The sequence below is a fragment of the Gossypium arboreum genome, chromosome 8, assembly GCF_025698485.1.
Source record: "Gossypium arboreum isolate Shixiya-1 chromosome 8, ASM2569848v2, whole genome shotgun sequence".
Taxonomy (NCBI): domain Eukaryota; kingdom Viridiplantae; phylum Streptophyta; class Magnoliopsida; order Malvales; family Malvaceae; genus Gossypium; species Gossypium arboreum.
Window position 1 is genome coordinate 14,361,122 of NC_069077.1, and position 17,458 is coordinate 14,378,579.

A 17,458-nucleotide genomic window follows, 5' to 3' on the forward strand; every position below is an offset into this window, starting at 1 on the left:
GTTTTGAAGTATCATTTCAAGTCTACGGACTTTTCATGCTTCTCGCCACAAGAATGGACGCGTGTCCCAACGGAATTTTTGTTTTTATGTTTTCATTTTTTTTTTGTGGTCGAGATTTATATGCCATGCACACAACAAAGATGAGGATATTTTCTGTTTTCATTGTTATGTAACTTCACTTTGTTATACTTAATTACCTCATTTAGCTCTATGCTAAACCAACCTGAATGAAGAATATAAGATTAGGACTTAGGTGGGTTTATTCTCAATTTTAAAGATTTGTTTAATTGAGTAAAAAAAAAAAAAAAAAGCTTGAAAGAGGAGGACGGAGATGAAGGGAAAAAATAAATTTAGTATGCATAAAATAAAATAGTAAAATGATAATTTTTCATAAAAATAAATCATCGCAAATTAAAATAGAGAAATATAAGTCAAACTATAATGCCAGCCTCCATCCTTTTACAAAATTTAAGATTTAGTCTTAGTATTTAAACTCTTTTTATTTTTTAAAAATTTAATCATTAATATTATTGGTATTTTTTGTAAAAATTATTAACTTTTCATATTTATTTTATCCATCATATCATAACAACTTTAACTAAACAATGATTTTTAAATCAAAACTACCAACATCTTTTAACCTGCATTTAAAATTTTTTTTTCATCAAAACATACCAATGAGAAAATAAGAATGGAAGATGCAAAAGGAGATATTTTGTAATATGAAAGGTAATATTGGATGGCGCAAGAAACACGAGGTGGTCCAAAGACAGAAGCAAAGCCAGATGTATGATATTCATCACTGCTCCTATCTCCATCCATTCGACCTTTCAGTTTGTTGCCTTTTTCTTAAATCAAAAACCCATGGTTTATTTAACCCTAAATACTCAGATTTTCTTGCATAGTATCACTTCCAAACAGATGATGTCTGAATATGAGACAGTGTAATTCTAAATTCAAATAGAACTCGTTGAAAATGTTGTCCAAAAACTGTGTTTTTTTTTTTTTAAATAAAATATATTAGGAAAATAAATAACTATGGTTACTATTAATCAAAATGGAGAAAGAGGACAAAGGGATGGTTCCGTTCCAGCTAAATACAATGGTGATTGATGGTAATGCCTGCTTTGGAGCTATTGAAAGAGACAGTTTTCATTACTACTACTTAAACAGTCATCTAAAAAGTGATTAAATTAACAAATAAAGCGGTTTTTTCTTAAATTATATAAGTAGGTCGATTTTTTGAAAATTTACAGGAATGGATTATTTTTGATAAAAACTTTCAGCTAGAGTCGTTTTTAAGAAAAACTCAGAAAATCGCTTCAAGCTGGAAGCATGTTTCCCCTTTGATCAGTAAAACGCTTCCAGCTAAAGGCGTTAATGAAAAACGCATCCAGCTCAACGCGTTCCCCCCAATGGTCACCCCCAATGACTATTTTAAATAGTCGCTAAACCCCTCCCAACGGTAAAAAAAAAAAAAAACTATAAAACCCCCCACGGCCCCACCTACTAACTTCTCACATTTCTCTCTTAAACCTCTCAAGTTTCACAATCCACTCTCAAAAATCTCTCAAACTCTCTCTTAATTTTTTTACTAAAATTCTATTTCTATCTAAATTATATTTTTATTAATATTTTCAAGAAATATTTTTTTATTGAAATTTTTTTCGTGTTCTATATAATTTAGCAATGATCGGGTCTCTAATCCATCTTAATAGGAAGTACATCTCTGTCAATCAATTGCAAATGATAAAATAAATTTTAATCGTGTTTAATTTTTTTATTTCATTATTATATTTTAATTTCATATTTTTTATAATTTTGACATAAATAGCGAAAGATTGAATTTTACAATCCCATATTCGTAATCTACCCGGTCCTTCATCACCGTTGATTGAACCATACTTGAGGGAAGTCGGTTTTTGGCACATGGCTCTTGTAGGCTGAGGGTGTAAGTTGGACCCGAAACTCATAAGCACGTTGGTGGAGAGATGGAGACCCTAGATGTACACATTCCATTTTCCATGCAACGATTGTACTATTACTCTAAAAGACGTGTAACAGTCGGGTTTAGACCCTAGTCGAAATAGTAGTTTTGGGACCACAAATTCGAGTCAGAAAAATATTTTAATATTATTTTCTGTGCTTATAATATGTGAATTGATACCTGTGAAAGTTTCATGTGAAAATTTGATCATTTGTGTGCTTAATTTAGAAAAAGGACCTAATCGCGTAAAATGTAAAAGTGGCTAGCTATTTGTTAAAAGTACTTAAGTGCGATGTCTTATTAAAGGAGAGGTTTTTATGTTGTAATTAGTCCATTGATAGTGGGAATGGACATAAATGGGCATTAAAATGATGGTTTTTAAATGGTTTATTAAAGGGGTAAAATGGTAAAATGTGCATTAATGTTAATTAAATTAAAACAAAAGAAAAATTCATCCATTATCATCCATTCATTGCCAAAAATACAAGGAAAAAGAAAAGAAAAAGATTCCTAGGGTTCGGCTAAGGAAATTGATGATTTAGGTACGTGTTTTGATCCGTTTTAGATAATTTCTACATTTTTGTGATCGTTGCTTAGTAATCTTTCAAGCCCATGCCTCAATTTCTGAATTTGATTATGATTTTAAGATGTTTCATTGTTGATAATGTGAGTTTTATGAAGTTTGATGATAGAAAATGAAAGATATGTGTTAGATTACTATGTTTTGTATTGAGATTTTTGATGAATTTGAGTATTTTAGACTGAATAGTAAAAATGAGAAATTGAGGGGTTAAAATGTGAAATAAATGAAATATGTGGTCTTATATGAACTAAAGGAAAATTGGACTAGGCATGTGTGAAAGGAAATTATGCATATTTTGTGATTTTATGAAATAGGGACTAAAACGTTAAAATATGAAAATATGAGGGCTACTTTGTAAAATACCCTAAATATGTGTTTATGGATTGATTTGAATAAATTTGAGATTGAATAAGTCAAATTTGAATGTGTTTAGATCAAGAACCAAAGAAAACGGAATTAGATCGAGGAAAGTCGAAAGTTGTTGAATAGTCGTTCGTTTCCATTCATTTCCGTACGAGGTAAGTCTATATATAAATAAATGTGTTTGAATTGATTTATTCATGTTTATATGATATTGAATTGTGATGAATGGTTATAGAAGTTGAATATGTGGAATTGAGAAAGTTTCTATAATGTGACGATGTCGAAAGCCCCATACGAACCATATGAATAGTTAGGATACATATGTCATGACATAGGATTTCTGATATTTGATTTCGTGTAAGGCCAAGTCTGGGACGTTGGCATCGATTTGAGATTTACGTGTAAGACCGTATCTGGGACATTGGCATCGTATTTGGTTTCATGTAAGACCCTATCTGCGATAGTGTCATTGATATTTGATTACATGTAAGACCACGTCTGGGACGTTGGCATCGTAAGAGCTTTCCGAGTTATCCGCGTATCCTATTTAATTCTGTACGGTTCAACGGGCATTCTGAGAAATACGTGATTGAATGAATGAATAACCGATTCAGGTACTTGGAGATGTGTTCAACATTTGTTAATGAGAAGTAAGTATATGTGCAAGTGATGATATGTGATATAAGTATGAGAAAATATGCTATATGTGCAAATGAATTGGGAATATGTGAAATGTATATGAACTATGTGATTTGTGATAGTATTTGGCTATGGAGCATATGTATTTTATGATGCTTATATGCTTAAAATGATAATTTTATTTGTATATGGCTTACTAAGCTTTTGAAAGCTTACTTTGTGTGTGTTTGCATTGTATTCTAGATATCAAAGCTACTGGAAGCTCGGGGATCGTCGAGAATCATTATCATTGATCGCGTGATTTCGTGATAGGTTTTAAATATTTATAATTAATCGTTCTTGAAACTAACTATTATCGCGATGTAGGCAAGTGTACCTATCGAATAGTAGTATAGTTTTAGCAAGACCAGATTGTCAAACCTAAAAGAACTAAAAGTATTAGTAATGACTGTCTTTTTATTATCTAGCCTAAGAATAAAGAGGTTTTTTTTTAACTAACTAATTATCTAAACTAGGAATTCACAGAGAATAGAATTGGGGAATTGCTTTTGGGAAAATCGATTGAATTAAGACAATACCTAAGGAAAAATCCACCTAGACTGCACTTGTTATTCTGGCTCCGAATCGGACGATTTATTCATTTAACTTGTTCCGTAGAGATCCCTAAGTTATGTTATTATCCCTATTCAAGACTAATAACGTCTAATCCCTAGATTGAATAATTGAGACCTTTCTCTAATTAACACCCTAGGGTTTTATTAACTCGATATATGGATCCCCTTATTAGGTTTCACCCTAATCCGACAAAATCTTGTAACATCTTAATTTTAGGCTTAGTCGGAACAATGGTTTCGGGACCACAAATCCGATGAGGAAATTTTTCATTTTTATTATATTTTTATGGTCTACGATTTCACAAAACGATTTTGTGAAAATTTCGTTCGAAAATTTCGACGTTTAAGCACTCAATTTGGTCAAAAGGACTAAATTGTAAAAAGTGCACAAGTTGAGTTCTACATGTTAGAAGTGTTTAATTGTTATGAGTTTTTAAATCAAAGGTCCTTAAATGGAATTAGACCATTTTGAATTTTGTGAACAAAAATGGACATGGTATGATAGGTTTTTAAAAGTTTTTCATTAAGGGTATTTTAGTAAATTGGTAATTAAATGAATTAAAAATGCCAAAATAAGTCAATTTTGCTCATCTTCTTCCTCATGGCCGAATATTTCATGAAAAACACCATGTCTAGGGTTTTCAAGCTTTCCAAGCTCATTTGTAAGTGATTCCGAGCCCCGTTTTTAATGTTTTTTACATTTTTGAAGTCCCGGTAACATGTTCTAGCTATTTCTATCATTATTTTGAGCTAGGGTTTGTGTTTAAAAATTTACCCATGAATGATATGCATGTATTTTTATGTTTAATGGTAGAATATGAAGCTTGAAATTGTGTTAAACAACTTTTGCTAAGTGATTTTACGTGAAAACAAGTAAAACGGCATAATCGGTAAAAATACCTAATGTTCATAAGTACATGTTAAAGTGAGAATTTGATGTTTCCATAGAAGGGAAAAATTATCAGCATGTCATAAAACATAAGAAAATAGGATGAAGTTTAATTTTCGAACCTTGGGGAAAAAGTGTAAATATGCAAAAGTTTAGGGGTCAAAATGAAAATTTGTAAAAATATGATTTTTGGACCCGTATGAATAATGTGACTAATTATTAGGCTAAATATGATATTATAGATGAAGGAAATCGAGATTCGGGCTTAAATCGAGAAAATACAAGGTTTTGGACTAAAATGGTAAGTCGTTTCTGGATCGAGGTAAGTTCGTGTGTTAATAATAATGCAATACCATGCATGAATTGTAATTCTCTATTGGTATGGCATAAATTGTATGATTTAATATATTTAAGAGAAGTTGATGGATGGTATGTATGATATGGAAAAATGTAATGCTTGTTATGTCATGTGAAATTGAATGGCAAAATATTGTTACATGAATTGAGTGTTAAATTACTATTACCTGGGTCGTATGAGTTGCTGCACGGTTGTACCTGATGAGATTTCGATAAGTTTGTACGTAAAAAAATTATCGATTCTTTTTATTATATTATATTTTGTTATCATAGGAAATATGGCTACCTATAGAATGACTATTTGTCGTAAATTGCAAATTGAAAAAGGACTATGAATAAATTTGTAACTTGTTGGAAAGTGAGCAATTTCCCAGTTGAGCCTTCGAAATAGAAACGATACGAATGATCTATTATGAGGTCGCATGTATAGTACTAAGTGCAGGCTACTATGCGTACCCAATAACTTCGATCACGTGTGTAGTACTAAGTGCAGGATACTACGTGTATCAGATGGTTAGGTCACGTGTGTAGTACTAAGTGCAGGCTACTACGTATACCGGATAATTGGTCGCATGTGTAGTACTAAGTGCAGGCTACTATGCGTACCAGATAGCTTTGGCTATAAGTGTGAAAATATGTGCAGGCAACTGAGTATCAATTATTATTCCGAGGAGTTCAACGAGAAAATCGATTAAGTAAAAATAAATGTGAACATGATTATATGATGAATAAGTGCAGGTATATGTTTAAGAAAATTTTGAGCAATATGCTTGATATTTGAGTGAACTTCGATAAGACAAAATGGATTAAGTGAAATTATGTAAGAGTGAATTTTAGTAGTAAAACAATGTTGGACAGCAGCAGTTGTGTGAATTTTAAAATTTACCAAAAATTGTGTAAGTTGAATTAAATTTCAAATAAATTATGGAATTAAAGCTTAATGAGTCTATTTTCATAAAAAGAAAATATGGGGAGCAAAAGAGTTGTATATTATGTGATATTCTAATTTTTGTGAGACAGTGTTAGAATGAATTCGAGATCCCTTGTTCTGACTTGGAAAAATTTTTAAAAATTGTAGAAGATTAATTATGGGTTATAATTTATATGTTTAGAATCTTTGATGAGTCTAATTTTATTAGAAACAAACGATAACATTATCCAAGTCTCGTACTATGAGATAAATAAATTTTAGTGAAGAAAGGTTGAAGCTGTCAAACAGCGAAATAGGGGAGAATTTGAATAATAAAATGTACTTATTTGCTGGACCAAAAGTTCTGAATATTTTATGGTGGAAATATATATGAGTCTAGTTTCTGTGAAAATTTTCGGATTTTAATTTGGAGTTCCGTAACTCTAGATATAAATGATTTAGTGACTGTGACTCAAGAAAGCAGTTTAACCAGAACATGTGTAAATGTACAATTGGGTTAGTTTTGCTGTGGAAAGCATGTTAGTAAATTGCTTATTATTATTTCATGCGAGCTTACTAAGCGTAAAGCTTACCCCCTCTTTTCCATTTCTTTTAGTGTTGTCAAGTTAGCTTAGGGTTGGAGATTGTCGGAGGCAGCATCACACTATCAAGCCAACACCTTGACAGTATAAACACATATGTTAGAATTATCAAGTGAGTGGCATGTATAGGGACCTAGTTTTATAACATGTGTTATTATAATTTGGCCAAATATATTGGTCTTTAGTGAGCTAATGATTCTGACTTATAAATCTAGCTATTTATGTTATGTTTGATATTGGTGATGTGCATATGCTTGTTTGTCATACATGGTTGGTAATATGTTATGTGTTTTTGTGAATGTTTAAGTCCGTTAACGCCTCGAACCCTATCCCGACGTTGGATACGGGTAAAGGGTGTTACAATTGTCACCCTATGTCTAGGCGTGCAAACAACTCCGCTTAATTATGACAAATGTACTCTTAGACAGGGTCTATTCCTCCTCTGACTAAGAGCTTATCTTGAATCAGTATCCTGGGATATCAAAACAAGAATTAAGAACACATAATTAAGAACAAGTTAAATATTTATCGTACAATTCAGAAAATAATAACAAGATTCGTCTTAGGTTTCATTCCCCCTAGGTATTTAGGGGTTTTAGTTTATAACTAAATAAGAAAACATCTCAGAATAATAAAGAATACAAAACATAAAGCAAACCTAAAACTCCTAAAGGGGAAATTGATGAGAGATCTTCAGTGTTGATGGTGAATCTGGCTTCTGAGATGGATCAATCGACTTCCTTGAAGTAATTCCTTACTCCCTATTCTATGTCTCCCCTTTTCTTCCTCCTCTAAGGTGTATTTATAGGCTTTGGAATGCCTAAGAACCCTCAAAATTAGCCTTTTTTGAATTGGACTCAACTTGGGCTCGGCAGGGACACGCCCGTGTGTAATTACTTCAGACCATGCTCGAGCCTGCCAAATTGACACTGCCGTGTGGTCTGCCTGTGTGAGGAGGTCCAGGCCGTGTTGATTTCGTACTTTGGCCCATTTTCTCCGTTTTTGGCCCGTTTCTCATTCTTTTTGCTCTCCTATGCTCTCCTAAGTTTAAAACATGAAATTAAAGCATTAGGAACATCGAATTCACCGATTCTAATGAGAAATTATCCATGAAATGCGTTAAACATGGGGTAAAAATATGTATAAATTACGGTTTATCAACCACACTATCAAATATTATTTTGGTACCTTTTGAAAATGTATATATCATCGTATGACATGTATAGGCTAAAATTAATGTGGTATGTTTTGAGATGTGTATATCATGCCATGAGATATGGCTTGATTATGGTTGAACTTATTGTTTGATTTTGGTATATGATATGTGATGCAAAAATGGTAAATTGGTGTATATATATGGCCTAGTGAAATGGTCTTTTTGGTAAGTTAGTTTTGTGGTTGAAATGGTTATAAATGTGATATGAATCATATGTTCAATGTATGAATTAGTTAAATGAAATTAGTATCTTTGAGTTGGAATTATGTATAGAAATGATTAATGATATTGAAGTATGAGTGATGCATGTTTTGGAAATGTTTTGGTTGCATATTGGGTTATGAAATGTGGTCTTAAAAGCTTATGTATATAGGGTGGCAAAATGGCTTTTCTAGTATCCTATTTTTGTCCACACGGGCTAAGACACGGGTGTGTGTCTCAGCCGTATGTGACACACGGTCATGTTACACGGCTGTATGTCCCCTGGGGTAGTCCTATAATATAAAGTCAGTCTCGAGCACGGCCTAGACACACAGGCGTGTCTGGTGGCTGTGTGAGGCACACAACCTTGGTACATAGGCGTGTGTAGCCATTTTGAAGTGTACACGAGATATGGTCGGCCGTGTGACCCAAGTCAGTTTCGACCACTGCTAAGACACACGAGCATGTCTCCAGTCATATTGGACAAGTTAGTATGTATGCCTTGTTTTGCCACAACCTAGACACACAGGCGTGTGACTGTGATTCCATGAAATTTTTTCTAAGTGTTTGGAAACTTTTATACGAGATCGGTTTAGTCCTGAACCTTCTCCAAAGTATGTTTAAGGTCTCGTTGACCTAAGAAAGGGACATTATGTTGATATTTAACTTTGATATGATAATGTATGATTTTTTTACTGTGAAATGATTGCAGAATGTTCTGATATGTCCAGTAATGCCTCTTAACCCTAGTCTGGTGACAGATACGGGTTAGGGATGTTACAGAACGTGCATTTACAGTTAGGGTTACCTGTGGATGAGTCAGTAGTCACCGGGTCTATTCAATCTGCTAATTTGGGAGCTGTATGTGGTGATATTTTGGGTGTGGCTCCAAAGACAATTTACGGAGGTCGGATCGAAATGGCTTGGATATGAAAGAATTTTGTGAGGCTCATTAAGGATTCAATGAAGTCCAAAGATAAAGATATGCTCAGGCGTACATCCTTTAGATCACAAAGGCATCTTGATGTCGGATAAGTACGAAATCTCATTCATCTAAAGTGGCTGCTGAAATCTATCGATTTTAAAGGAGCGAGCCAACTCAGTTAGGGGTTCGCCGTGTTGGCGACATTATACCAAGAGATGTGTCGGGCGACGCAACCAGGAAAAATCAAAATTGGTGGTTGCCTTTTACTATTACAATTATGGACTTGGTTTTGGTTTCCATTTTTACGTCCTCGAGCGAACTACCTGTACATTCTCACTCGTAACAAGGTAAAATTCAATAAATATTACCATGATTAAATTTATTTAAATTAAAATTATTATGCTAAGAAGTTATTTAAATAGGTAGAACCATATGTCGAGTCACGTGGGATTACCTACTAAGCTTCAAGATATACGATTTCTATTAGACCAACGATTGGAAGCGGAGGTATGTATTTATTTAATTTTGAACTATATACAAATAACATAGTCGATTTTGTATTTAGTAATGTATATATATAACTAATGTTTTTATCACGTTAATATAGTTTGAATAGACACCATACAAGAATCCGACAATTCGAGAAGTTATCCCCAGGGAATTCTTTGTAAATCCCAATGCCTGGTATGTGAAGGTCTAATTGGTAGTGTATGCTACCGTCGAGATGCACAGGACCAATAAAGTGTTGCGGTAGTTCAGATTTCGATAGTTGACTATCGTGGCACCTCAAGACCTTGATGATCTGCATCCTATCGACTTGCAACGACTGGATGAGAATTGGTTGGCATTTCACTCCCAACATATCAACATGTGGAATAATCAGTATGATTTTTTACCTACTCGCGAACCTATTATCGTTCCGAAGTTAGCATGCAATCCAGAGTACATGCCATAGTTTAGGATCCATGGAAAACTATATTTGTACGGGGAAGAGGCGAGGCGCCGACAACCCCATAGGAGTAGTCCACGACGACCCCCTTTAAATTTAAGAGTTGGCAATGCGGGTCCATCATCAGCACCCATACAAATATCGGCACCAAGGGCCTCAGCACCAATTCTCACACCACCTCTCGTTCAGTATGTATCGTCTTATTCTGGTGTGTATTATAACCCTATCATTTTCGCACAAGCACCATACTTTGTATTATGTTTTTCTGCTTCTAATCCTATGTCAGGTTGGACTCTTGGACATCCATCCCTGATGTTTTACACGCTCGGGCCATCTTCTTTTTCGAAGACGCCATCGACAACAATGTATAGGTTATCTCAACATAGTTATGCTTATTCATCATTTGTGATGCAAACACCCCCGAGATCTTTGTTCTACCAAGGTGGGTCATCTTCCTAATCATTTATTCCTAGGCTGGAGAATGCACAATATCAACCGAGAATGCAAGGATTACAATCGATCGAATGAGAAGAAGAGGAGAAACTGAGACCATAACCCTCACAACCCTAACAACCACAACCCTACCCATAGGCTAAACTAACAAGAAATCTAACGTGTAACTATCGACCACCCCGATGTGGCACAAATTTTAATAGGCATATGCACTGATTAATTTTATCCTTGTATCGAACGTTTATATTGTATCAATGCTTTTTATTATTATGTTTTTAGAGGAATATTGTTATCATTTAACAAAATGCTAGTTGATATTTGTTATTATTTCACAGAGCCATGCGTTTACATATTATAATGGAATTAATATTTGTTTTTTAGTTTGCATAGTCATTTCAATGTGGACATGACGGTGTTGTATAGCCTGGGTTCCTACACCACCCGCATAACCTCAGTTAGTATGACTAATCCCAAATATCCATGTTGTCGCGTATTTGAGTCGATGTCGGTCAACATTTTGATTTGCAACGCAATCTTCTACTGGGTAACAACCTAAATAGAGCACTCGATACAGGTGGCCACATATGTTCATCTGGGACTGGTGGGAATGCGTGTCTCCACACGTTGTACAAGTTTTCTAATTTGTACATTTTGTCGACAAAGTTCAAGAAATCCAAGCGTTGATTGCTACAAGCTGCAATTGCATGAACGCATGGAAAACGAAGTGTGTCAAATCTCCCACAATTGCAAGTCCTATTTCTCAGGTTACACGGTACACTCCCTCGATAATACCTTGGTCCTATCTACCTCTCAATATTGAAATCTAAGGTTGAGATGGATGAGTGTCTTCCCATTGATGATTCTAGGATATCATAATAGTAACTTTCTAACAAAGTGGTTGGACTATTGGCATTTTCAACCGTTCTCATCTCTCGAACAAGAAGAGATGTTGACGACCGAATGCCTTCATCTGGCCTTGAAAATTCCACATATAACTCGAGAAATGGTGATTAACTATCAATGTGCGTCTGCACCATTGCTTCCAAGCCCCAAACATCTTTGATATTGAAAGCGTAATATCTCACGGGATCGACTAAAGCACAAAATTGATACTTAATATACGATACTCTCATCTGGCTGGATTTGATGATTTTTCGCCTAATTCTTTTCCGAAGTTATGGTTAAAAGTCAGCCGCGCTATGTTCTCCGATAAAAAAACCACATCGTTCTTGGTGTCACGGACCTCACCGTTGTAATCAATAATAGCATTAATCCGTCCACTCCTTTTTAACCAAATTATATGTCGAGAGAAGTTCAAAACAAAAAATATTATGCAAAAAATATAATGCTTCAAATAAATATTAACACGAAAAATCAATGTTTATGCTTACTTTTTATACAAATAATATCATTGTTCCAACTTATGTCTTTCCTGCGAACTTTTATTCTTTTGAACTTAAATTTTATTTCCCCGGTTTATGCCACCAAAAGTCAAAATATGTTACATTTATAGCCTAATGGATAACAAAAAAAAGAAGTTTCTAAGATAATGCCCCAGATAGTGGGGGTTGAAATTTGTAGAGAAAAAACGCTCCAAACAGGACGCACTGTCAGTAGCAGTATTGAAAAGAGTGTTCAGCTGAAAGTATTTTCAATACTTTTGCTGACAGTGCATTCTGCTTAGAGTGTTTTTTCTCTACAAATTTCAATCCCCACTATCTAGGGCTTTTTTTCAGAAACGTTTCAGATATCTTGAGATTCCCAAGATATTTTTCAGAGCTCATCTCGTCAAAGATATTTTTTCAGAACTCATCTCATCAAAAATATTTTTCAGTACTCTGAGTTTCAATTTTAATAAAAAATATTATACAATTGGTGTAAATACAAATATTTTAAATATCAAATTCAATTATTAAATTTTTTATCAATTTAAAACCGTAATAATAAAACCCTAACCTAATTAATAAACCTTAAAAACCCTAAACAACTAGAAAACCCTAATAAAAACACGGGAAAAAGTGTTTCTAGCTGGAAGCATTTTTTTGAGTTTTTCGTAAAAACGACTCCAACTAAAAGCGTTTTTATCAAAAATGACACATTCCTGTAATTTTTCAAAAAATCGACCTATTTTCGTAATTTAAAAACGACCTTTTTGGTATTTAGTCTAAAAGGTAAATATACATTCCTTAAAAATGATAAATATACATATTTTTGGTTTAGTAAATATATATTATACATTTTTTTTGTGTGTCAACAATTTTATTTTATCATTTCTCATTCCAAACAAATATTTTAAGTTACTTGTAATATAATTTAGTTCTATTTTTATTTTTAAAAGAATTTAATTCTTATTTTAAAAGAATTTGTTAAAATTCTTCTATTAAATTTTTGACATGGCAATTTAAAATAATAATAATAAATACTCACTTAACAATTATATAATAAAAAATTCATGTTGTACTTTTACAATTGAAATTATATTTTAAATCCTAAAAGTAAATTGATTAAATTTTTTGAAATAAAAATAGAAATAACAGATGGATTTGGAGCATATTTTATGATTAAAACTTGAAGGAGCATGGAGAAGCAAGAAAACAGGGGGAAACTTTGCTGGAAAAGGGAAAAGAATAGAAAAGGTTGCCTTCAATACAGTTAAAGGCAGATCCCACAAATACATAATGGTAAGAGACAGGAATTAGCATGGAACATAAGTAGTTGGGTTCATGTAATGTAAGAAGAGGAAATACTCAATAAGACATTAATTGCAAATTGAAATGTGAATAATAATAATAATAAACTGTGTCAAGGCAATCATGTCCTGCTGTGCATATATCCCTTTAAAGATGGAAACTAGCAGTAGCAGTAGTTGTCCATTACTGAATATATGTTGTGGAACTTACATTTATTTACTGTTTGATGATTAACTTCTTTTATTAACTTTATTTAAAATTCTCCGATTACAAAATTAGATTCAATTTATAAGTTTCTTAGGTAAATATTTTTATATTAAAATCCGATTTCAACCTGTTAAAATATAATAATAATTAGAGTTAATTATATAATTAGTAATTAAATTTTTATTTTGGTCACTTAACGAAAAAATTACAATTTGATCATTAAATTATTTAAAATTTTCATTTAAATCACTGGACTATTAAAATCTATACTATATGATTTTCTCCATTCTCACTACCTGCATTAATCAAATGCCCTCAAAGTCGATTCTAGTGGATGCCCTCAAAGTCGATTCTAGTGGCTGGCATGGGCCTAGTCCCCCTAAAATGAAAAATTGTCATGTAGACTCTTTAAATTTTTTTAAATTTTAAATTAATAAAGGTAAAATTAAACATTAACTCCTTTAAAATTATAAAAATTTAATTTAATTTTTTAAAAATTATTCTAGCTTCTCCCCTGAAAGCCCTCCTTTCCCTTTTTTTTTTCTACAGTTCAGTCTCTTACTTTATGGTGTATCAAATTTGAGTTTGTGTTAAACTAAACCCATGTCGCGCTTACAATAGCATACCAGCACTGCAACTATCCTTCAACAAATTGAACTGGGTAACCCACTAAAAATACGAAACTAACTATTCTTTACTGAAAAATAACATATTAACTTATAAATTGAATGAAAGTACATAAAATAAATTAATCAAAAAATAAACATAATATAATAATAATGATGATGGCAAAGATCAAAATACACAGAAAAGGAAAAAGGAAAGGAAGTTAGCACACTCCTCTTCATCCAACAGTAACATTCAGCATTATACAACCAAGTAGACAAAATGACTGGTTACCACATTTCTTTTAAAGGGGCGTCTCTATTCCTTCTGTAGTAGATGGCTCTACAGGTGATGTAGTTGTCGCTACAGTTGGTACTGCTGCCGGTGATGACAACGATGATGAAAATGAAAAATTCAACAGCAGCCCAACCATTATCCCTATCAGTCCCACAATCAACGCAAACTTTAAGGAGAATCCCGTGTCATTCCTTCGATGTCTCCGTCTCTTCAGAAAATCCTGTTTTCACCATTACACAGTGTGTTTACATGAGTTACTAATGCTGTTGTACTTCACAACATAAACAAGAATCAAGCATTCTTTCTTGGGCTCGGTTTAGGAAGTTAAAGGTTTATGGGTTAACTTGGAGATGATTTTCAGATGGATGACAATGTTTTACCGGTTCCCATCGGCAAGCCCGAAGTAAAAACATACCAGTTCCTGTTGCAGCTGCAGTGTTTGCCGAACTGCTGCATCTCTTTCATCCTTCAGCTGCTGCACAGCCTGGTTCACGAGTGCAGAATGGATATGTAAAAATGAACATAAATATCAGATTCTGGGTTTTCATTTTTCAAGTTGCCTTCATTGGAGAAAAAACCAATTAAATAGAATGCAAAATGGCAAGCATATAACAACGAATTACGCAAATGCAAGACAATATGATGATTTGCAATAGCTAGCTTTGCTTAGAGGAAATGAAAAAGAACAAGGGTCCTTAATCCCATTGTAAGCAGGTCATAGGGAAGACGTTGCTGCAACCAAGGAACTGGAATTATGAGCATGCATAAATCAGAAAACATCTGCCTACTTCAGTCAAACAGCAAATTCCGGATTAACTTATCAAAATTCAAAAGCTTTAGTGCATGCATATTTTTCCCTTCCGTCACAAGGCAGATGAGTGATATTATTATATAAGAAACTAGAAAGCATAATATTATACAAACAAAACCAGGCTTTGAACATACTTAACATGACAAAAGCATTAAAAACGAAAGAGCTTTGAGTCACTTATATCAATACTGATTTCAACGCAAAACCTCAATGCGCATATGTACAGGTCTTGTGAATTTAAGCAGAACAATGACTAGACTCACAGAGTTTGAATCAGGGGCTTGATCTGAGTAGCTCTTGAATCCTTCATCTTCAGAATTTCCACGAGAGGAAGGAGTTACATAGAAAACTTTAAGCTTGCACTCCTGTATCTCCTTAGTACTTTCCTTATTAAACTGAATGCAAAGACAAGGATGGCATTCCAAAGATCATATTTACTTTTGAGCATTATAATAAATGTAGTCAAACTAAAACCATTATTCTCGATGTCCGACTTCTTACAGTATCGGATGGCAGGTCATCCACATCAGTATTTGGAGGCACTACAGTACTCTGTAGCAGAAATTTGTCTTTGCATTGCATATCTGGAGGATATTCCCTTGGAGCTTGCAGAGTGACTGATATTCATGCATATAAGAAAACCAGTATCATATATATAAGAATCCCAACAAACTAACTAAGAAAAGCAATGGACGGAAGCAGATCGTTAAATTCTCATTTTACAAGATGGTTAAGTAATACCTCTGATAACAGATGAATCCCAAGGCTGTACAACACCAGTGTTTGGTCGCACAAAGTACTTCTTAGGCGAAGTCGTTTTAACCTAAAATGAGTACAAGTTGGGAACATTAAATCATACAAACATAAACAATCTCAAAATGGACCAAGAATACACATAACGATATACCAACCGAAACCGTGAATACCTTAAAGGCCACATGGTGTTCTGTGTTGTTCACCACTTTAAGATCACAAAAGCTTGGTTTTTCAAGCTCAACTGAAAACATAGGTTAACTAAGCTTAAAAATTTGTTCCTCAAAAAATTTCCAGAATAACCATATGCTGAAGACAAAGATCACATTGACATTTAGCATTTCAAAGAAACCAGCATCTAAGAGCAAAACATAAACTAGCTACACATTGAAGAATTGATACAAAGATAAAACTGGCATATTGTAAAGAACACTATGTCAAGCTTCACAAATTATATTGGCATTGCCTCTGATTGGGGGAGGATGCTGAATGGGTATGTGCTAGCATCCAAAAAAACATATCAGTCACTAGAGTCTTCATAATCTAATTCCATAAACTTATCAAAGGAACAGTCATCTCCAATCCCATGTACAAGTTGATCACATAACCTTGGAATTGAATCATGAATGTATGCATTACATGCATGCATAGGAGTGAAAACAGAGATAAGGTGGAACTTACAAACGAACTTGAGGGCATTGGGTTGAACAGAGATCAATGGATTACTCCCGTCAGCAGTCATGACTGGGTCCACCGCCAACACCTAGATGATCTTCACTCTCTTACAGAAAGGAAAACAAAGAAGAAAAATAATCAATCAAAGCCACCCACAACAATCTTTCAAAACCAAAGGGGAAAAAATAAATCAAACCCAAAAACATTGAAAACCCAATGATCCAAAAAAAAGTGTTTCTACTTTTGTTTTATTTTTCAAGAGAGAGAAATTTAAGTTAATATTAATCACCGGAACTAACATGTGGTGCAAACTGCAACTGGCTCGGTCTAAAATCCGAGGTTTCTTCTTTTGCCTTTTGGGTAAGTGGTAAACGAAATCAACGGTTTAGCCGCCACCAAGCTCGGAAGTTGGAATAAATTTTAATTTTGTTAGGAGCTTTGGTGCACCCTGAGAATGCCAGACTGCGGTTTCCACGAGATGGATAGAAAAACAAGGAAAGAAGAAGAGATGGGTGACAGGTGTGGAAGTAAGAGGGTGATAAAGCCCGGTTCTGTTGTAACAGCCTGGACGTGGGATTCATTGACGGGGCACTCCATCAAATGTTACCTCTTACGTGTCATTAAGCCTAAAGGAAAATCAAAGAAATTAATCAGCTATGAATTTTGGGATGTCTCATGAAAACTTTAACAGAAGATTAATTAAATACAAAATATAATTAAGGAAACACATA

General features: G+C 33.7%; 1 protein-coding gene across 4 annotated transcripts; it reads right to left on the reverse strand.

Moving 5' to 3' along the window:
• Nucleotides 1–14,275: 14,275 nt before the first annotated feature.
• LOC108469005 (vesicle-associated protein 2-1-like) lies at nt 14,276–17,458 on the reverse strand. 4 transcript variants are annotated; one of them, XM_017769883.2, is made up of 8 exons: nt 17,027–17,458; nt 16,734–16,824; nt 16,226–16,296; nt 16,041–16,122; nt 15,801–15,916; nt 15,563–15,694; nt 14,904–14,972; nt 14,276–14,708 (listed from the first exon to the last, which is right to left on the reverse strand). In XM_017769883.2, exons 2-8 carry the CDS (start codon nt 16,792–16,794, stop codon nt 14,496–14,498), a joined length of 744 nt encoding a protein of 247 aa, XP_017625372.1. In that variant the 5' UTR covers nt 16,795–16,824; nt 17,027–17,458; the 3' UTR covers nt 14,276–14,495. The 4 variants fall into 4 exon arrangements, with proteins under 4 accessions (XP_017625372.1, XP_017625373.1, XP_017625371.1 ...); XM_017769884.2 differs by having other exon boundaries at nt 17,017–17,458; XM_017769882.2 differs by having other exon boundaries at nt 16,734–16,833; nt 17,027–17,432.